The sequence below is a fragment of the Neolamprologus brichardi genome, chromosome 8, assembly GCF_056152115.1.
Source record: "Neolamprologus brichardi isolate AB-2024 chromosome 8, ASM5615211v1, whole genome shotgun sequence".
In the NCBI taxonomy this organism is placed as follows: Eukaryota; Metazoa; Chordata; class Actinopteri; order Cichliformes; family Cichlidae; genus Neolamprologus; species Neolamprologus brichardi.
The window spans coordinates 11,391,745-11,413,532 of NC_142111.1; the positions used below are offsets into that span (position 1 = coordinate 11,391,745).

The window sequence follows — 21,788 nt, forward strand, 5'->3', positions numbered from 1 at the left end:
ACAACATAATAAGAATTTCTCTTAACTGGAAAGAAAGAACACTATTATCAACAGATCAGTGGCTCAGCTTGTTAACAGATTATGGAAATTTACTGAAAGTGACTTCAACTTTTAAGAACAAAGTAACCTAAATTTTAAAAAAAAATTGATTTCAATGATTATGTTACATGCTTAGTTGATTCCTCTTATCATATTCAACATGTACTTAGAGTAAAAATATTATAATAATAATATAAACCATATGCTAAGATCATGATTGGTACACAAAGCCCACTTTATCTCCTTCACTGCACTCTTTCTGTTTCTTTTTGTTCCCTTATTTAATGTGAAATTGTGATTTTATAAATTAACTTTCTTGATACTTTTCCTCTTTCAGTGAAAGAATTTTGTAAAGCAGGTGACGCTCGACTAGCTGAAAAGATGCAGAAGTTGCAGAAGAGTTTGGGCTGTTTGTTCCTTCTCTGCTGCATCTGTTTGACTGAGTGCCGGGTGCTGAAGTTTGTTGTAGCTGTAAGTTCCCCCATTTGTGTCCCCCCCTCCCCCCACAAGATGTTTGACAGCATTTCTTTGTTGAATCCTGTGATTATTATATAATCTGGAAGATACTTTGCTGTGCATGGTTACTGATTGCATTGTAGTTTTCCTGCCTGATCAGTATTATTGTTTTTGCACTTTTTTGTGTAACAAAGGATTACTTTGAGCCTAAACTCCAACAGTGTCTAGCATATCTCTCCCACACACTGCAGCTTTATACATAAACCTCTTTACATAACACCTTATTACCCAACTGAATGATTTAAGAAAAAGAAATCACACTATTCTTATGATTTGGTGTTTTATATTTTTTATTTTTTTGTATCCTTTAAAAAAAACAACTTGTATGTGTATTTTGCTTAAGTGCTTTAACCACTTACCTTGGGACAGCATACTATAAAATTATATATCTGCTACATAACTATTACGGCTTAACCAACTGCTTGACAGTAAAAGTGTGTTATCAGCTAAATCCACTAAATTCCTGCTAGTCCTCAGCAAACTCGTATACAGCTCCACTGAATTTTATTGAGTTTAGATTCACAAATCTTTGTTTTGTTTTGTTTTTTTGAAAACTATTATTTTTAGTTATTGATTTAGTTACCTTACATACATAAAAAAATTGTTATGGTGTTGTGCAGCAATTATATTCAAAAGCCTTTGGATCTTTGCTGACTTGTGTTTGTGTTATTGTGCTATTTTTATGACGTGTTTCACTCGAGTGGTTTGTAAAATTACTGTGGGATCAACAAGAGTGAATCAGATGTGTGCACAATCCCGTTAATTCAACCTTTCTGTTATGTCACGGCTCAGAAAGTGAGCTGTCAGGTAATAACACTAATGCAACAGTTCTAACAATCGTGCCTTGATGACATCATCAGAATGACACTTGTGCCTCAAATCCTGCCCACGCTGTCCACAGTCACAGATCTCTATTTATTACCTCTGTCTCAGGGTGATAATCTTGTTTAAGTGTGCAGTGTATTGCTAACACAGCAGCACGGCATCATGTGACAATATCTGTTTTGCTGTTCAGGTGTTCCGGCACGGAGATCGATCACCTATTGAGTCGTATCCCAGGGATCCATATGGGGAGGAAGTGTGGGCTCAGGGTTTCGGACAGTTGACTGAGGTACTTGATTTGTCATTGACATTTTGTTTTGTTGTTAACAAAACACGTGAAGAGATTTAGGGTGTATAAACCGAATTGTCTAATAGTTTTACTCTAGCTCTTATTTTACACAAAATCATTTGGGCTGTGGTACGGAGGCCCTACAGTGCAGAAGAAAAGAAAATTGTAGAAATTGCAATACAGCATTTTAGAAAAGAGAAGAATAAAACAAAATACATAATAACAGCATAGCTAGAAACAAACAACAAAACAGTCAAAGCTGTTATTTATCTTAACAAACAAATTAGAAAATAACACCAAGAGAAAAAAAAATTAAGTTACACAACAATACACAAGAATATTACATAAACCTTTAAAAAAAACCAAAAAAACCCACTGACATTTAAAATTAATAACAAAACAGAAAATTACATTTCAGTAGTTTACAAAGTATGTCCTTTCTAAATGTTTCTAGTTTTCTCTTTAATGTTATTTTGTTTTGCGCTTTAAGGCCACCATACTTGGACTGGAGTGACACAGTTCACTAAAATATAGGTGAAAAAATAAAACAAAAGAAAAATAATAATAGAGACTTTATGCTTATAATTTGACAAGAAATTCATAAACAGGAGGATCACAGGCTTAACACAATGAATGCATCACTGTACTTCAAAAACTGCGAATTCATTTACTTAAAATCCTTCACTATAAAATACACTTTTAACAGACTTCGGGCTTTAATTAAATTCCTTCCTCCTGTGACTTTGCTCTGTTGTCGGGCAATTAGCTGCTTTACAGTGTATAAACTCATTATTTTGTCTTTGAGAAACACTGGTAACGGGGTAAAAGTTGCTTATCTATGTAAAAAGGTTGATTAGGACCATAAATCTGCAGCGTTTTCAGTCAAAAGGTCAAATTCTGCTAAAAATGTAAAATGCTGGCAATTTTCCTTCCAGCTGGGCATGAAACAGCAGTTTGAACTGGGCCGGTTTCTAAGGAGGCGTTACGGAAATTTCCTCAGTGAAGACTATAACAGCAAAGAGGTAAGTGTATCTGTGTATGCAAACAGATATGTGTATGTGCGTGTTAATTGCTGTTTCCTTCCCCATCTTTGTTTAGGTGAACTCTGTTGTGAGCTGTCTAAGCCTCTTGTCATGCGTGCCCTGTAAAATCAAGTGAGCGTACGAGCAGTCACCATCTGTCACGTCTGTAAAAACATACAATAAGTTAATGAGCCTCATTTTGGTGAACTCACTGTCATGACCGTGCAGTGTGCTAAACATGGCAGGGTAATGTAGCCCGTGGGCTTCGTGTAAAGTACAGCTGTCAGCAAACATGCAGTTTCTGTGTGCTGGATCCTAAACATACTGACATTATAAGAGATTTTTAATTTCTTTTTTGCCTCTGCTTTGTTATACTCGTTACCTTCCTTTTTCTCTTGCTTTAGGTGCTCGTCTTTCTCTCTTAAATAAAACACAATTACCACAACTAATGACAGCTGTTCTCAGAACTTATCACTGACAATCTCTTGCCTAAATCTCAGTGAACTTGTGCCATACCTTTTCGTGTGTTGCCATGTCTGTTTTACTTTCACAAAAAGGGGGCAAAACAGAAGCACTCCTGGTATCACAAGAACATTCAACCTTATCTGCTTGATTTACGATGTGTAAAAACCTGATAGAGAGTGACAGAGAGCTATAGAAGAGGGAAGACTGATGTCAGAAGAGATCACAGCAAGACAGATTGTCCCCCCCCTCCCCTTTCCTTCTCATTCATTTGACTCTTCTATGACTCTTTGGGTTAAGGAAGTACCTCAGTTGACTTGGGATGACTACTGCTTGCAAAAATAAAGGGAAAAACTTTAATGAGATTTCTAAATGTAGAAAAGAAACGTAAGCCTCATTTACCCCAGAATGCAGCGCATAGTCGGATCAGTGAAACCACTCCAGTACCAGCATATGAATGCTTTTTAATGCCATGTTCTCTCTGTGATTACAACAGATATACGTGCGGAGTACTGACTACGACCGCACTCTGATGAGTGCCCAGGCTTGCCTTGCTGGGATGTTCCCCCAAACCAGACCCATCATGCCCCAGTTACTGTGGCGGCCTATTCCAGTGCACACCATCCCCAGAGCCCTCGACAAGGTGGGCTGCTGAGCCACATAAATATTTTCTTTTCACAGCAGCAGCTACGCAAAGCTGATTACAAAATTGTGTAAATTATTTTGGGCTTTTCTCTGTAGCTCCATGCGGCCATCTGTGTGCAGCCCAGCTGTGATTCCCCACAGTGTTAAAGTGTGAAATGAGCATACATTTGTGCCCACAAGAAGTACCTGGAGTTAACGTTCATTATTTCCACTGATGTTTAACTGCTGTTTTAAAGTTGCTGAGGTCTCCAGGTAAAGACTGTCCAAGGTTCAGCGCTATGATGACGGAAACCTTCGAGAGTCATCCCTACCAGAAGTTCCTTAAAGCTCACCAGGTAAGACAAAGGCCGTCTCCGCACAGCCAGACAGACCTCTAAATACACTGTTCTGTAGCCCAGCCTCAGCATCTGTTCAGTGACGTGAATGCTCACAGCCTAGTTTGTGTTCAGCATTTCTTTTCCGTGAGTCATGTGCCTGCTAACCAGTGAAAACTTGTTTGTAACCCCGTTGTTTAATATCATCAGGCTTACACAATCAAAATTGCTGCAAACAAAATTGTTTCCCTACCTCAGCCTCTCCTGGTCTGCTTATCCCGGCCCTAATTTGTAAATTAACTCACATGCTGAAATGCCTATTTCAGTAAGTATATACTTCACAGTTGTTGATGTCAACGTAATCAGCACCTCTAGTAGACGTGTTTGTTATGCTGAAGACATCATGTCCTCTCAGTGATTTTCTCAGGCACGGTGACTCCAGTGCCTATGAAAAGCTGCACAGTGCAATTTCTCTCACATTCTCCGAGACACTAATTAACGGTTAGATTGAATTAGATTAAGAATTACAATAAAATGGTTTTAATTAAATGGAGTCCCACGTGCGGCCTATTAGGGTGATGTTTGAGATCAGGCCAGGGCATCCTGCATTGAATTTTAACACCCTCTGCTGGAGGCAGAGAACCTGCAAGGTATATACACGAACCAAACTGGTGCCATGTATCACCGTGTTATCTGACCAAAGGTTAAACTTACAGTCATCGCCACATTAATGAACTACTAATGCTAATTTATGCAATATTTGATTATAAACCCCTAAAATAGATATCTAATCAGTGTGCCTGGACAAATATCCATAAATAAATGGAATGTCACTCATAAAAATGGTAATTAAACTGTTGTGTTCCCCTGAGCCTTATTATTTAAAGAGTTTAAACTGATGTCCTTATTCTTTTCTTCCCTGTGCAGTACTTTGTGGAGGCTCTCTCCAACCACACTGGCTACCCCGTGTCCAAGCTGGTTGGCAAAAAAATATGGAGGGTCCACGACACTCTTAACTGTGAGGTATACTTTAAAGCAAGCCCACAAATATTTCTGCTACCTGGATTATGCACATTACAAGCTGCTACAAAACCCAGATGCAGAGAAGTGACAGAAAAAAACACAAAAAAGGAACAATAATGTGCTTTCGTCAAAGTATCTCCAGAGAAACAGAGCGAGGGTAGGAGTGCGGGGAAATCACTTCATACATACAGTAAAAGACGAATGGGGCAACATATTGAAATGATAATTAAAGCATAATGAGATGGGTGGATTCTAGGCCAGGTTGAATATGTTCATTCAAACTTGCAAAATGAGCATCTGTTATCTTCAGACTGGTGCTAAAAATAGACGGGATAATAGAAACTATAAAGTACGGCCATTTAAACCTCGTTTGCTGCCATGTTGTATAATGTGATTATTAGCGTAAGGCAGTGCCGTAATGAACATTCTTCTCTTCTGCAGAGGATTCATAACTTGACTCTGCCACGCTGGGCCACCCAAGAGGTCTTGGACACCCTGAAGAGAATAGCTTCCTTTGAGGTCATGTACAGCATCCTCAGTCACAAGCGAAAAGAGAAGGCCAGGCTCTCGGGAGGTGGGAATTCACATTAGAGGCAATTAATTTAGAGCACTCAAGAGGAAAAAAAAAAGACGAAGCTCTGTTTATCTCATGTGACTGCTGGCCGAAGCTTTGTTTATTAGCACATATGAGCTAATGGGACAAAGATGATTACAGGGCCAAGACAGGATGCTCAATAAGGTCAAAAGGATTGTCTTGGTATGTGAGAAAAATTAATTTGCACTGTTGACATTGTGGTAATTCACCAGGGGTCCTGCTGAATGCCATCCTGAGGAATTTCTCTAAGGCTGTAGAGCAAGGGAGCACTCTCAAATTCATTATGTACTCAGCTGTAAGTGCATTGCTTGTGTACGAGCACACATTTATAATCTGCTGTGTAAACTGCTGCTTGATGTACTGTATCTCCTCGCCTTCTTATTGCTGTGGTGCTTGTTCCTCGTTCCAGCATGACTCTACACTCATCACCCTCCAGGCAGCTCTGGACGTGTATAACGGGCTTCTTCCTCCTTACGCTGCCTGTCAACTCTTTGAGTTCTACCAGGAGCATGATGGGTAATGACTTCCTTCCAGTTTTATTTCCTGCACTATTCTCTTTTGCATATTCAAGCACACTATGTAGGTCAGATGCCCACCACATTTTGAGGTATCGCGGTTTTCTGTTTGGATGCATCGAGCAAATACCTTTCCTTTGCGATCTGAGGAAATTTGGCATGAATATGTGAAAGCATCACATAATACAAATACATTTGCATAACACTTACAGATGTGTGTCCTCTCATTGGATTCGTCCTAATAATTACCCAGATCCTATTCTGTGGAGCTGCACTACCACAATGACTCTCGGAACAACCCCTACCCCAACCCTGTGCCAGGATGCAACGGGTTGAGCCCTTGTCCTTTATCCTTGTTTAATGAGCTGGTGAAGGACGTACTGGCAGATGACTGGCAGGCCGAGTGTGGGTTTAAGACAAAATGGTCAAGCGCAGGTGAACAAGATAAAGTTTATAATCTGTGTCTATGTCTGTATTTGGTGTTGCCACCAGGTTTCTCTGCAACATGTTTATTATTATTGGGGGGGGTGGGGGGGTGGGGGGGGGTGGAGAGGGGGGGGGGGCGGGGGGCTTGTCTGGGATTATTCAGAACAGACTGCGTCATTTAAACATATCAAGGCTTTTGGATATTTGCCATGTGTAGCTAAACAGTTGTTGTCTCCCACAGGTACCATAACAGCTCTTGCAGTGGCTGTGGGACTCCTGGCGGTGGCGCTGTTATTCAGTATAGGGGTGATAATCCTCAGGCGGAGAGGACAGTACTCCAGGGAAGTGTAGCAGAGATGATTGACACTCTTGTACCATGAAATATATAAATATAAAAATGCTTCCCAACTAATGTTCAATGTAATATGATCGTGATAGTTATTGTGTGCTTGAGCAGATTTGAACCTTCATAAAGAATACACAATATACATAAATAATCATGAAATAATTTTTTAACAGACATAAAATGTAATCAGAATAAACAACTTTTACAGCAAGGATCACTATATTTTATTTGATTCAATCTTGACAGTGTGCTCTCCTCATTGTGACGTCCACTGCTTACATTCACTGTTTGGCTCATAATTTGAATTTCATATTCGTTGCTGTCCATTTTCTCACTTCTCTGGCTCTTTGTAAACTGTGAAAGAACAAGAGAGATAGTGGTTGTCAGCTTTTGTTAGATTGGAGTCCAAGTGTGATGGCAGTCATTGTTTTGTTGTAAAGTGTTTAGCAGAACCATCAAGACTCATCCTGTCCTAAAATAACCAAAGTTCCTCCTGTTCCTTCATCTGTCCTCCTCTACCCGCTCAGACGGTTGCCCAGTGTTCTTACCTCGGACATCAAGTGTGCACTCCACTTCATCCTTGCCCAGGTCATTGACAGCCATGCAAGAGTATTTCCCTCCATCGAAGGTGCTGGGCTTTCGAATGTTGAGGGTCAGAACTCCTTGATTGTTCTGCATCAAGTACTTGGGATCCTCCCCAATAATCATCTTGTTCTTCATCCAGACAATCTTAGGCTAAGATTTGAACAAGCTGAGTTAAGAAAGCTAAAGCTAAAACTTCTTGGCTAATTAGGGGACTCAATTTTTAACATGTGCTTTTACCTTAGGAAAGCCTTTGACAGCACAGCTGATGGCAGTGCTGTAACCAGCCACAACACTTCTATCCACCAGCGGCTGAGTAAACTTGGGAGAGCAGCACATGTCTTTCTCCTTGTAGGGCTTTGATTTGAGTTCCAAGCCTTCAGAAGAGGGTGGGAGGTAAATCAGGGAAAAAAGGTTGCAGAAATCAGAAATGAACTGTATGAACTTAAACATGCAGCTCACGTGTTTAAAAAGAACAACAAAAATACAACTTTGCCAAATATAAAGTACTTCTTTGAATAAAATGCAGCATGAATATATGAAATCAAAAGTTTACTTATTTATTAAATAGTAAATCATTAAGGATAATATGGTTGGTATAAACTGAATATACACCAATCAACTAAAGACCAAACACCATTGGAATAAATGGCTTACACTGTACTTATAACTTGGCTAACTTAGATGTATTTAGATGACTTAAAAGCAGCATTTTAGGCCTAAATATGTGTTCAACTGCATGTAAATATTGGAAACACTGTCATACCTGTTTTGGCAATCACAGCCGTGTTCTTGCTCATGCGCGGCTCCTCGCTCAGGCCACAGAGATTTTCACTGTAGATGCGGAACATGTATTCGTTGCCCATGACCAGATCCGAAACTGTGCAGTTTGTTCGTCTATTGTGCTCATAAACAGTGAACCATTCCTAGAAAGAGAAAAAAAGTGATAATATTATATTAAACCACAAAAATCCCCCACAAATCTAGCATGGAGAACAAACCAAGTGTTGCTAAAGGTAAAAGAATCAGCATTTGGTAGCTAATGTTAGCAAACCCAAGATTCAGATTTGGCTCCTTCTCTGATGCAAAGATGACAAGAGTAAGCAGGATTGGCCAGAACAAATCAGTGAATCAGATAAATAGCATGTTATTCTGTAATTCTCCATAAAGCACAAATAAATATGCTTTTGTGCGAATGCAGCCAAAGCACACACTTCCTCCTGTCAGCTGTGATCTCTCTGTTTTGAATGCATGAAGCAGGTTGGTCAAACAGACTCGCAAGACCTGCAGCTCTTCATAAATCCACTAAGCTATAAACTGTTTATATAAACAGATGTCTGCATAATCTGTAGGCAGGGGCCAAGATTTCTGGTCTGCTTGTATATCATGTTCTGTTGACCAATCACGTTTGCGCAGGCTTTGGCAGCATGCCGATAAAACGGTCTATGTGGAGAACAAAAGAAAGACCGCATTTGTTAAAAGGTTTTATTTTAACTTGGAGTTAGGAATAATCCTTGATTGCAAAAGTTAAAAATTAAGTTAAACAGTATATAACAAATAGCTTAAATAAGCAGAATGATATGTAGCACAATAAAATAGAATAGACCATGCCAAAAGAAACTAATCTGAAACCACAGTAGATGCAACAAAGTTAAATAAAAACGTGAATAAAGTAAGAAAGCAGTGTCCCTGCAGGTAAAGTGAGTCATGAGCGATGATTCAGAGAGATAACGTCCTGCGTAGTATACAGGTCCTCGCTGGACATCTTGGCAGGTGACTGTGGCGCTGACGAAGACTGAAAACACCCCCCTTTCCCTTTCTCACCTTGGTCTTCATGTCTGCCTTCTGGATAGTGTATCCAGAAATCTCACAGTTGCCATCATCCTTGGGGGGCTCCCACTCAAGTGCTGCATTGAAGCCCCAGACGTCAGTCGCCTTCACATTCAAAGGTGGCCCAGGCTTGTCTGTTTGGGGTTAAACTTCTGTTAGTGTAAGCTTCTAAACTCTGATGAATATTGCATCATCTCGTGTGCCTTTTCTTTGATTTAATGATGAGTGAAAATGTAAAATGGGCTGGGCTAAGTCGTCTAGAGTCCTGGGAGTCATACCAACAATCCTGATGTTAAGGCTGGCCCTGTCCTCCATGTTCTCAATCTTCAGAATCAGCTCATATGTTCCAGAGTGCTCTCTCTCTGCTGAGCGAATGAACAGGATGCTGTCCACGTTTGAGTTACGCACGTTGACCATCTTCTCGTCAAGCGGTTTGCCATCCTTGAACCAGGTTGCGACGGGGCGTGGCTTGCCCTGTGGTGCAAAAACATAATCAAGTTTTATGACTTAAAAAATGTAGATTCAGGTTGTTGTTGTTTTTTTTACATACTTTCAATACTCAAATTATTAAAATGATGCACAAAAACAAAAAAAACAAACAAACTAAAAAACTATGTTTTGTTTTTAAAGTAAGCTCCTAATTTATTATTCTAATGCTTTTTAGGATCTGAACATAAGAAAAAAACTAAATTTGGTTTCAGCTGCTGCTCTCACTAAGATATCACTGTTACTGATTGTTATACTGATTAGTGCACAGAAACTCATCCTTTCTAACCTGGAAGGGGATAGTCAGGTTGATCTTCTCTCCCACTTTCCTGATGTACTTTGTTCTCAGGTCACGAGGAAGGCGGATCTTTGGATGTTCTGAAGAAGAAACAGACATCCTGTTTAAACTTCTTATCATAACATGTCGTATGACTCTCTGTGGTCAACACAAACAAAACTATGCTACATCCAAATGTGCTATTTACATTTATACTTGCTCACTTTATTTGGCTGTGAATCTGACTCACTCACCGACGATCTCACGGATGGTGACGGGCTGTGACATTATAGCAGGAGGACTGCGCCCGGCGATGTTTACTGCCACCACCCTAAAGTTGATCTTCTCTCCCACCGGGAGGCCGCGCACCACAAATCCCTGTCTCTCACACAGCTCCTGGTTTGCCACCACCCACTCAGTGTCTACGTTAAAAGAAAACTTCATGTAGTTCATCTCTTTCTTTTTTTCATTCATTCAGCTGTTTTCATTTATTACACGTAAATATATGGCATTATCACCTCCTTCCTTGCAGTATTCAATAACGTAGCCGTCGAGGCCCCCAGCTCCAATCTTCTCTGGCGCGAGCCACTTCAAGCTGCAAGTGCTGTCTGTCACATCGTGGACTGTCAGACGCGTTGGCTCGCTTGTTGGGGCTGAGGATGACAGGAAAGGAGACTCAAGAGAATCAGTGACTGGCTTCACTGAACAAAGGAGGGACAGGGAGTTGCTGAGAAAGAGGACGTAAGGACGACTGTGAAACGTACCAATAGGCATGAACGGTTTGGAGCTGAGACTTGGCTGAGACATGCCAATGCTGTTGACAGCGAACACCCTCATCTCATACAGAACGCCTTCAATCATCCTCTTAGCCTCGTATGTGGTTGATTCGTACACGTCAAAGTTGAGCTTTGTCCATCTGGAAGAGCCTTTTTTCTTCCTCTCCATGAGATAACCTGGTGGAGTAATAATGCAGTTACGTGAACAGGTTGAATAATAATTTTGTTTTCCTTAAACAAATTAATGTAATGCATGCTCCACCTTTAACTGGTGCACCGCCATCAAATTTAGGAGGGTCCCAAATAATGCTGGCGCAGTCCTCTCCCACTCCTGTGCACTTGATATTCTCAGGGGGGTCGGGCACATCTGATAAAAAGATTGCAGTTTATTTAAATACAACAGAGAAGACAGGGTCAAACTGGTATTTGCAAAAAACATCCCTGGTCTGCTGCTCACTACGAGGGGAAACCAGCTGATGTTATCCTGTAAAACCTTCACTTACCCACAATCTTCAGAAACAGCACAGCCTTGTCCTCTCCAGCAGGGTTGGTGACAGTGATGGAGTAGTTGCCCTCATCCTCTCTCTCCGCCCCCTCTATGACAAAGCAGCTGAGGTCTTTCCTGGACTCCACCCTTACACGTCCTTCAGTGTCTGTGATTGGCTAACACACGATATTAAAGCAGTTAAAACATGCCTAACAATTAGGGTTTACTTGTAACTTAAAGTTGGGGTAACAGAGATTAGAGTAGGGGTATCAAACATAAGGCTTCGGGGTCAGAATAAACCCACTCACATATCCAAACCAGCTGAAGGCAAAATCTTCTGACTGTTCATTGTTTTTTGCACAAGGAAATATTGTGTTGCAAGTCTTTGAGAGTGGATCACATCATGGGAAGGGGCTGTCTGTGAACTGTTAATTTTATCCAAGCCAGAGGTCTGAATCATCCTCGGTTTTACAGCCAAAGACATTACTCAGGGCCTGCAGTACCACACTGAAGTGAGGTGGTTAAGCCAAAGAGCTGTGCCAGTGCTTTTCATAAAGTTACAGCAGTAGTGTTTCTTTGTAATAAGACAGAAGACAGAGCGGGAAAAAACTGAGGTATGGCGTATTTATGAAGCTGCACTTCTTTTTCTGAAGACATCTCAGACTTTTCATCATCTTTTTTGTGGATGGATAGTTCATAAAGTGTGACCATTACAAGAATGTATTGTTTATACTAAAGGGAGATTTATCTTTTTTATCCACTTTTTACTGTCCACTTGTTCTGCCACTTCAGTCTGCTAGTGATGAAATGGTGGCACATGAACTAAAACGAGTGTTAGCTGGTGGCACTTGTGCAAACCAGAAGGGCATGAATGGACCACTTGGACTGACCTTAGGTTGAGTGTAAAATAAGAAGAAGGGAGCTGTCTTAGTATGACACTGATGGCACCTAAGGTCTGCTCGTAACTCCACATGTGATCATTAAATTATATTCTAAATAGTTTTCATTTCCACACATCTCCTATTATTTAAGTTGTCAAGTTATGCAAACCAAAATAATTCATGCTTAGTTGTATACCTACCAGAGTTATTAAGGTTTTGAATTTTCTTATCAGTTTTTATTTTATTTAGTTTTTAATTCAGTTCAGTTTCAGTGAGTTTCCGATGTCTCGTTATTAGTTTTAGTGTTAGTTTCTATACTTAAAAAAGCTGTTGACTCACAGACATCCAAAGTTTTAATATTAATCTCTATCAAACACTAACCAGGCAGTTTGTTCAACAAATTTTACCAAATTTTACCAAATTTACAAATACGACAATTGGGGATTGTGTACTGGAATTTCCGGAGCAGGACCACACCTTCTTCAAGCTGTTCGTCTCGTTTACATGCCCCACCCTCCCTCACCTTTTCAGTTCTTTAACTTCTTCACTTATATTTAGTACATGTGGACTTGCAAGGCACAGGAGCCACTGCCAGTCCCCTTCGAGGCTTTCCCAAAACCGCAGCTCAATTCATGTCCAAGCCATTCACCTTTACCTACCTAAATGCTGTCAAACTGAAAATGAGGCCCAGCTAGTGAACTAAGAATATTTCCTTTACAATTTTATCTCATTTTTATGTTTGCTAAATCTATATGTCCATATATCTAGTTTAGTTTTAGTTAACTGCAGCTATTTTTTGGAGCCCTTACATTATCTCCTCTGGACCAGACAACAGTTGGAGGTGGCTCGCCAGTGATCTCCACATCCAGACGAAGCTTGTTCCCAGCTACAACGATGATAGTGTTTTGGGAGACCATGTTTCCAGTGGTGTCCAGGTGGATTTTTGGAGGTTCTGGTTAAAATACAGCATACGAGTCATCAATCAAGTAGGCTGTCTTTGGGTTTGAACTATACACAGGATGTTTAATTATGATGTAAATTACAGGTACCTACCTTGCCTAGGCACATAGTCGATCTTAATTTCTGTTATGAAAGAGAAAAGAGGTGACAGTATTATCCAGGCTGCTGGTGACTAATGTTTCCACAGCAGGACCTTTGTAATTGTTTGGTCTTTCTCACCCAAGAAGTTCAGTTTGGCAGAAAGTGACAGGGCATATCCATCAGGTACAAATGTGTAGTCTCCAGCATCCTCTTGCTTCACATTATCAATAGTCAGTCGGTGAAACCTGAGACAAGCGGCGCAGAAGATATCATGTAGTTTTATGGAAACATCTGTGTCAATAAAAAAACCCAACTTTGTTCACATGAAGGCAAAACCGTTTGGTATCGTCTTTTCACCTTCCAATGTGGGTCATTTTGATGCGCTCGCTTGGCAAGACCTCCACGCCATCTTTGTACCACTTTCCTGTGACCTTGTCGTCAGACACTTCACACTTGAACATAGCCTGATCTGTTGCCCTGACTGTCAGATCAGCGATGTCCTGCAACACCTCCAGTTCCTTTTCTGAGGAAGGCCACAAAAGCATAGATCAGGCAGGAGACAGACTGTGTAAGTGTAGCAGGAGAGGAAATAAGGACACCCACTGATCCACTCATCTTGACACCCACTGCCATGAGTCGTTACTTTGTTTGTAAAGAGAGGTGCTGAGCCCTTGGGCCAGCACTCTTCTGCAGTGAACGTTTAAATGAGAGAAACCCTTGGCTACTGTATATATAGTACCTTTTGATACGACACATGTGTGAATGCTCTGTCTGAATGTCTGCTCTGTGTGAATATTATCATTATTAGCTTGGCTTTTCTAAAAGTTTATGTTTTACTCTCACTCAAAACTAAAATAAAGACGTGAGATTATTATGATTTCATGTGGTACCTTCCACCTCCAGTTCTCCTTTGGTATGACCCCCATTTGTCCAAGCGTGGTACATTCCGATGTCATCCAGTGTAGCTTCCTGAATGATAAGTGTGTGCTTCCTTCCATCCTTCTTAAAGCGAAATTTTGAATCTTTGTCTTTGTGAAGCTCTTGGTCTTCAAAAAACCTGGAAATTAATATAAAACAGATATTTTTTAAAAGTTGTCACTAAAACTCTCTAAAAACAAACTGTAAGGTGAAACCAGCTCTAACTTTACAAGTCACGCTGCAAAATGGCTTGGGAAATGATTTTAGATTAATCAAGATATTACAAAATAATATAAATCTAGCTGTGTATACCACGTTTTTAAAATTATAATTAATTTCATTCATTTGCTCTTTGTACAGTTTATTAGGTTTTTCAAAATGCACCTTTAAATAAAAAGATACAATATTAAATTTAGCGACGCTGTATCAAAATTATCTCAAAAATAAAAACTCCAGTGAAACAAACTGAAATAAACTTCAGAATTTGAGCTTGAAATGCTTTTGCTGACTGACAATGTTCAAAGCCATCTAACATGCATATCAAAATCTACACATTCAGTTGAGTTTGTGACAAAATCTCCTGTATCAAGCAGATCAAATAGCCTCCACACATTTTGACCAGAACCAACATTTCCTACGATATAGTTTCATCTGATATGAAGATGAGAAGGTCAAAAATTAACTGTGGCATATTACTGAATGAAGTCCAGAGGAAAAGAAAGTTATCACAAGGCTCAAAACTACAGAGCCCCGCAGGGGACATGGGAGAAAAAAACATTAAGACGGACTTTTGCGAGATCTTGCAAAAGTTTTGCGAGATCTCGCAAAAGTAACTCGGGATCTCGCAAAAGTTTAGCGAGATCTCGCAAAAGTTTTAGCCGCATTCTTCGAAGCCGACCGGGAGGTTGAGGCACGATGTGCCGGGAGAGCGGTGTTCCTCCCGGCTGTAGTAGGTCTCGACCTCCCGTTAGCTTCGAGATGGTGGGTGTCAGATCTCCAAAAACGTCGGAGCACTTTTGCAAATATGTGATGTCTTGTAAACCGAGCAGATATCTGACATTTACACAACTACATTCACGCCTCAAAATATCTTAAAAGTGTATTTTGTGACCCAGAAAGAGTAATATTACAACTAAGTAGCTGCCGCCATTGTTGGAATTCAACTTTTGCGAGATCTCGCAAAAGTTTTGGGAGATCCCGAGCTTGTTTTGCAAAATCTCGCAAAGGTTTTGCAAGATCCCGAGTTACTTTTGCGAGACCTCGCAAAAGTTTTGCGAGATCTCGCAAAAGTCCGTCTTAATTTTTTTTTCTCCCATGTCCCCTGCGGGGTTCCATACAAAACCTTAGCAAAACAAACTCCAAATAATAATTTTCTATATGATTTTATGAGTCTCTCACATTTTATAGTGAAATCTTCTCTTCTTTAAAACGTCGTGTCAGTACATTGAGGTTTCACTTTTGCACATCTCTCTTAAGGTTCCAGCGCAGCATTTTAGGTTGAAGTCTGAACTTTGACCGAGTCACTACAACACTTCCTGCTGTGCTTAGAATCATTGTCCTGCTGCATGACTTAGGAATACTTTAATATACAGATGAGTTCATGGTCAGCCAGATCATTAACCCTCCACTACTGTGCTGTGTTTAGTTTTTGCCACACATGGCCCCGTGTATTATAGCAAAACATCTACAATTTGGTCTTTGTACAGTGTACATTGTTCCAGAAGTCTTGTAGCTGATTCAGATGCAACTTTTTACACCTAAGCTGTGCTGCCTTGTTGTTTTTAGAGGCTTTCCCCTGGCAACCCTTCCAAACAAGCCACACTTGTTCAATCTTGCTCTAATCTTATTCTCATTAATCTTATAATTTTAGGTGCTAAAAGAGGCCTGTAGATTCCTCTTTTGCAGTTTTGAGTATTGCATGGACTAACTTTGGGGCGACTTTGCTGAGACATCTGCTCCTGGGAAGATTGTGACATTGTGTTAATGTACATCTGAATGCTTCAGATCACCAAACTGCCAAATCTTTTCTTTTATAGAGCTCATACTTGGTGATTGATGACTAATTGATAACTAATCAAGTGTATTGTCCTCTTATGCACGCGGTAATGGTGTTCTTACGTTTTTTGGAGAACTTTATGGAGTCCTGTGAAAACTATTGTTTTCTACATGTGACTTTAAATCAGGGGTGGGCAATTCCAGGCGCCGAGGGCCGGTGTCCTGCAGGTTTTAGATCTCACCTTGGGTCAACACACCTGAATCACATGATTAGTTCGTTACCAGGCCTCTGGAGAACTGCAGGAGCTAATTTAGCCATTTAAATCAGCTGTGTTGGTTCAAGGACACATCTAAAACCTGCAGGGACACCGGCCCTCGAGGCCTGGAATTGCCCACCCCTGCTTTAAATGCCTGTGTAAGAAGAACAAGTTAAAAAATTTTCAGCATATGTACATAACCTGAATCTTTATTGCTGATAATGTGAATTTCACTCACCACATGACGTGGGCACCCTCTTCCGACACCTCTATCTCAAACTCCACTCTTTCTCCCACAACCACGTGATAGTCATCCATCAGCTTGGTGATAGTCACAGGGGGCTCTGAACACAACAAAGGAAGATTTTACAATTAATGAACCAAGCACTGAAACTTCACTTTTCATGCTTTGGCACAAGACATGTGCTGCTTTACTGTATTCTCAGATCACTACTGTTACCAAACAAGAAGAAGAGAAAGTGCACCTTTGACAAACACCTCTGTGAAACACTTGTCTTCCCCAACCACGCACTCATATGCAGCATCGTCTGCCAGGGTTGTCTTATTTATGGTGAGTGTTCTGACATTGCCGTCCGCCTCCATGATATACCTTAAAAAGACAGTTTTTCATCAAAAAGAAAGCACCTCTGAAAGTATTTCCACTACTGTATAGTATCAGATCCTTCCTTTTTAAAATGTGGATTTGAATCAATCTTATGACAGTTGCAGTGGTACATATTTTGTCTAGCAAAGCCAACACATATATTACAGTTTTCTGCCAGGATACAGTATTTTCCCCACATTGGGACATTTAAGGAAACAGAGATCTTTGTCCTGCTTGAGTTTCTGGATTTGGGGCATAAGATGTCTTGGCAGTATGACTTGCTTTAACCCACTGGGAGGCCCCTTATGACTGCCTAAAAATAAAACATGTTGATGGCAGCATCATTTCTGAGTATGACTGTGTCGCACAGATAATTTTAGCTTGATATTTTTAAGCACTGCCCACCAAGTCAATCTAAGCTTGATGATATGATGATATGACACACTACTGTTTAATTAAGCCGTACCCTGTAAAAAGCACACAAAAAGATGCGTGTGGATAACTGGTGTGTGTGTGTGTGTGTTTATGCTTTTAATCATACTTGGCTGAGGGTTTGATCTCCTGACCATTCTTCAGCCATTTGACCTGAACATTGGGATCCACCACTTCACACCTCAGGGTAATTTTCTTGCCCTTATCCACTGAGTAGCAAGATTCAAGCTTCTTCAGGAAAGCTGTAGTTGAAGACACACAGAGAAAAATTAACTCATTAGCTCACATATGTCATGCCCGCTCAGCCTCATAGCGCCCATCCTCTTGCCTTCTTCTTTCTATCCTTTTCCTCTCAATCATATTTGCAATACTCCCTCACTCCTTCCCCTCCCTTCCGTTAATTGACCCGACTTACCCTCGCTATGTTTAACAGGGTCGGCCTTCATTTTTTTCAGACGCTTCAGCATGCCCCTCAGGTCAGTGATGCCATACTTAAAGGCGATTTTCTCATACTCGCTTGGGTGGGCATTCTTAAGCAGTTCCCACACATCTATCTCTGGTTCTTCGTTTTCAGGTTTCTTCTTCTTCCTGGCAGAGAAATAAAAGAGGGTTTATTAACAGGTGGGGCAGAAGAAGCACAAAATACAATGAGAAAATCATACTGTCTCCTCGATAAACAAAACAATGTCAAGATTCTCACTTAGCAGCTTTGAGCAGAGCGCTGAAATCCAGATCTCCCTCATCCTCTCCAGCGTCACTGCATGTACAGAATCAGACTAACTGTAACACACATAATGCATTTTGCCATGGCACAACATTAAGTGTACTATACTGTCAAACCAATGTGCTGTGAGACATGTTCACACATATATACACAGAAAAAAAGTCTATGCATGCATTTTCGACAGGATGAAACACAAACCCCAGAGCACTTACGCTCTCTTGAAGGCAGACAAAATATCTGCCTGCTCGTCCTGATGTGCAGCTGTAATAAGAGAAGTTGCAGAGAACGCACATTATTCCTGGATCAGATCAAAACATCAGTATGTATAGAATCCGTGGCAGCCTCAGCAGGCGAGAGTCTGTTTTCACTCACCCTCAACAGAGATCTCAAAGGTGGAGCTGTCACATTTGTCTTTTGAAGTCACTTCGCACCTGTAACCACCAGCGTCTCCAGGGACCACTTTGATGACCTTCATTTCATAAGTATAGATCTTAGGGAGAAAATATTCATTACTTCTTAGCTATTTCTGAAGGAAGAGGATCGGCCAACATGGTACAAAAAATATCTATGTCTCTCTTTTGACACACACTTTAGTATTTCTGTCGTAAGTTTCTTTGAACTGCAAATGTTTTCCAGCCTTGCTGCCAAGGTCCAGCCACTTGCCCTTCAACCATTTCATGGTGGGTTTTCTTGTCAGGTTGGTGGAGTCGACCTTGGCTATGAAAGTGACATCCGCTCCTGCCATTCACAAGCAACAGTTAATTCACATGACATTATATACTCAGATTGCATATTACGGATTACTGGAGACAGCAATAACACAAGCATTCATTTGTGTATCTAACCTGCGACAGCGACTACATTATCCGGCGGTTTCTCCACAAAGAGCCCAGTGAGCTCAGTAGACTGAGGCTCTGAAAAGAAGGAGTAAAAAAGATTTGTTAAATCAGGAAATCATTAAAATCTGGAACCCATTTTTATAGATTCATTTAAGACATGTGCTGCAAAATAAAATACAACAAAAAATAATGTTCAAAATGTCAAAGTGCAAGAGACACGGTGAATGCTTTGGATATATCTTTGCTTATACTGAGGATCTAAAGTACATATAAAACACATATAAGTCACATTGTTTCTGAACAATGATACTTCCATGCACGATGGGGGCACTTTTTGGACACTTGCTTGCTGATAGAGTAAGCTCAGTAACAGCAGATGAAGTGTCCTGCTTGTTCAGGCAAGCAATTATCCCACTTTCACATTTGAAAGTATAAGTTATACTGTACCATAAGTCAGTATAAACTCAAGGTAAGTAAACAACAGTTACACAATGATTATTTTAGAGTCATTGCATCGAAACAACACACAGTAAAATGCAACAATTCTTTCATAATGATAAGATCATGATCTCAGTAGTCATGATCTCAGCTTCAAATAATCAGTTTAATCATCAAACATCGAATCTAATATTTGAAATTATCTTGATTACTTCTGCTGGACTGATTTCCAAGGCTGCAATCAAAGCAGATACTTTACCCCACACAGAGCAACAACAGAACACCCCATGCTGCCTGAATTAACCCCCCCCCCCCCAAAATATTACACAAAAATCCCAAGCCAGCACTGACTAACTCACATTCAAACTGCTTAATATTTACAAAAAAAACAAAACCCTCAACTATTTATGGGAAAAAATGTAGATCAGACTCCAGGTGTGGGTTACAGCGGTCAACTGGGAAGAAGTGATGTCCAGTCAAGTGACACAGAAAGCACACACTAAGGTTTTATCTATTAGGACATTATTATATAATAATAATTATAAATAACACAGTCTATACCAGGTTCTTAAATTATTTAAATACAACTAATGAGATATTATAGTGTCCCACAATTTGTTAATTAAATAAATAATAATTTAAAAAAGCATTTTAACTTACTTTTTTGTAAAAAGTAAGTTAAAATGCAGAAGCAATGTGTTAAGCGCCACCTTAGTGCTTCTATGGGAATTAAGATGGTAAGTAGCAACCAGGTGTTGTTGATCAAATGCGCTTGGTTAAATGTGAATAAATGATGAATGCAAAAATTAAAAGAACTTGAATTTATAATTTATATACTGCTTTTAAATAGAATCAAACTACAACATTAATGTCACATACTTCACCAAATAAATCACTGAAGTGTGATTTAGATTTAACTTTATAAAAATCTATTTTTATATCCTGTTCTTATAAGTTATAAATCTAATACATAGTATAAACTTAGTATAAATTGTGTTGCAATAAATTCAACTAAGGGAATGTTGGATTCCAATACTTTTTTTTTTTAATTGGCAGTAACTTTTTTGCAGACATCCATTACTAGTATGAGAGCCCCGAAACAAACTGCAGTTGGCCAAGTGATGATAATCCCCCCACACATTATACCCCTGTGAGCATGGCTTTAAACAGCCTTGGTATGATAAGCACTTCCCACACAGAAATTGACTCTTAAGAGATACATTAAAGGCAAACTCAACTCAGAGGAGTGGAATAAACTTTCTGTAGCCAGGACAGGGGATCAAAGAAACGGCAGACCTGAAAATATTTTTAAAATCTATAAATCTATATTTAAAATGTGGACTGTATACAAAAGATATTTGACCCCCTGATGATTCTTTGAAATTAAATTTAAATGCCCTGAGTAATTACTGCATGACTAAATCAGTGCACAAACTCAGCCATATGCCACAGTGTTGAGTCAATGATGTTATTCAGCCTGATATATTAATAATATTGATCTTTGAAAAAAAACAACTTCTCAGATCTGACTTAATGAGGATGAAAAAATATATTTTTAGTGACATTATGTTGAATTATTAAGATAAATTAGTCTAGATTTTGATGTAGACATCATAGCTTCTACATTAGGCTGATTTTGGTACATTTCTTCAGATTCCCTCTGTTTCTATCTTCATCCTGGCTGCGTTTGTCTGTATTGCTAACCAGAATGGTGTGGCTTGGTGGATTCATGGTGGACGATGGTGATGATGAGAAACTGTACTCCCAGTGTTGGGGTAAAATATGGCTGACAGCTTAAGATCAGTGGTTCTTATGTTTCCCTTTGAAGGTTTTGCACATGTTCAAGGTTTTTTGTCTTTGTTTCATGCTCCAGTTTTTCCCACTCACACTCTACCACTAAGCTTACCCTTTCTTCTCTTATATATGTGCCATGCTGCGCTTTGTCTGGATCATCTGCAGTACAATGTACCTTTCCTCCCTCTAGGCAAATGTTGTCACAGCAGGAGTAGCTTGCTGAGTCCCACATTCAGAGATGGGCATTGATGACATCAGAGGAGATGCACACTTATGAATGGTAGGAAAGGAAAAAGCTGTGGTCATACATCCACCACTGGCCACATTTGACAGGAAATTTATAGAGGTGCCCAATTTATTATTCATGACCTCATATTGACTCTCGAGCCCACTTTTTGATTGGCAGGCCCCTA

The 21,788-nt window shown here is 39.9% G+C and overlaps 2 protein-coding genes across 6 annotated transcripts in view; one reads left to right on the plus strand and one right to left on the minus strand.

The window, feature by feature from the left end:
- The first annotated feature begins 420 nt into the window (after nt 1-420).
- On the plus strand, nt 421-7,019 carry LOC102781920 (testicular acid phosphatase homolog). Of its 2 annotated transcripts, XM_006808035.3 has the most exons (11): nt 421-510; nt 1,571-1,666; nt 2,602-2,688; nt 3,647-3,793; nt 4,032-4,130; nt 5,037-5,132; nt 5,574-5,706; nt 5,940-6,022; nt 6,137-6,243; nt 6,496-6,677; nt 6,910-7,019. In XM_006808035.3, the coding sequence occupies exons 1-11, from the start codon at nt 421-423 to the stop codon at nt 7,017-7,019; spliced, it is 1,230 nt and encodes a 409-aa protein (XP_006808098.3). The 2 variants fall into 2 exon arrangements, with proteins under 2 accessions (XP_006808098.3, XP_087701553.1); XM_087845427.1 differs by having other exon boundaries at nt 5,940-6,243.
- Nucleotides 7,020-7,162: 143 nt separating this feature from the next.
- mybpc2b (myosin binding protein Cb) overlaps nt 7,163-21,788 on the minus strand; it is a 28,207-nt gene continuing 13,581 nt past the window's right edge. For all 4 annotated transcript variants that reach the window (XM_087845425.1, XM_087845424.1, XM_035915431.2 and 1 more), the window contains 26 exons: nt 19,150-19,218; nt 18,894-19,042; nt 18,677-18,794; nt 18,517-18,565; nt 18,281-18,337; nt 17,996-18,168; nt 17,690-17,822; nt 17,030-17,154; nt 16,783-16,888; nt 14,265-14,431; nt 13,732-13,897; nt 13,513-13,619; nt 13,387-13,416; nt 13,143-13,285; nt 11,469-11,628; nt 11,228-11,332; nt 10,954-11,142; nt 10,708-10,842; nt 10,444-10,611; nt 10,202-10,290; nt 9,705-9,900; nt 9,421-9,560; nt 8,363-8,522; nt 7,837-7,973; nt 7,563-7,749; nt 7,163-7,368 (listed from right to left, as the gene is read on the minus strand). In XM_087845425.1, coding sequence (XP_087701551.1) covers nt 7,346-7,368; nt 7,563-7,749; nt 7,837-7,973; nt 8,363-8,522; nt 9,421-9,560; nt 9,705-9,900; nt 10,202-10,290; nt 10,444-10,611; nt 10,708-10,842; nt 10,954-11,142; nt 11,228-11,332; nt 11,469-11,628; nt 13,143-13,285; nt 13,387-13,416; nt 13,513-13,619; nt 13,732-13,897; nt 14,265-14,431; nt 16,783-16,888; nt 17,030-17,154; nt 17,690-17,822; nt 17,996-18,168; nt 18,281-18,337; nt 18,517-18,565; nt 18,677-18,794; nt 18,894-19,042; nt 19,150-19,218 — 3,281 coding nt within the window. In that variant the 3' untranslated portion in view covers nt 7,163-7,345. The remainder of the gene's footprint in view (nt 7,369-7,562; nt 7,750-7,836; nt 7,974-8,362; nt 8,523-9,420; nt 9,561-9,704; nt 9,901-10,201; nt 10,291-10,443; nt 10,612-10,707; nt 10,843-10,953; nt 11,143-11,227; nt 11,333-11,468; nt 11,629-13,142; nt 13,286-13,386; nt 13,417-13,512; nt 13,620-13,731; nt 13,898-14,264; nt 14,432-16,782; nt 16,889-17,029; nt 17,155-17,689; nt 17,823-17,995; nt 18,169-18,280; nt 18,338-18,516; nt 18,566-18,676; nt 18,795-18,893; nt 19,043-19,149; nt 19,219-21,788) is intronic.

Excerpts from the sequence above, each read along its gene's own strand:
- LOC102781920 (XM_087845427.1), top strand. The coding sequence starts at position 421 with ATGCAGAAGTTGCAGAAGAGTTTGGGCTGTTTGTTCCTTCTCTGCTGC. Across the intron at positions 3,794-4,031 it reads TCCCCAGAGCCCTCGACAAG|TTGCTGAGGTCTCCAGGTAA; the intron begins GTGGGCTGCTGA and ends GCTGTTTTAAAG. Across the intron at positions 4,131-5,036 it reads AGTTCCTTAAAGCTCACCAG|TACTTTGTGGAGGCTCTCTC; the intron begins GTAAGACAAAGG and ends TTCCCTGTGCAG.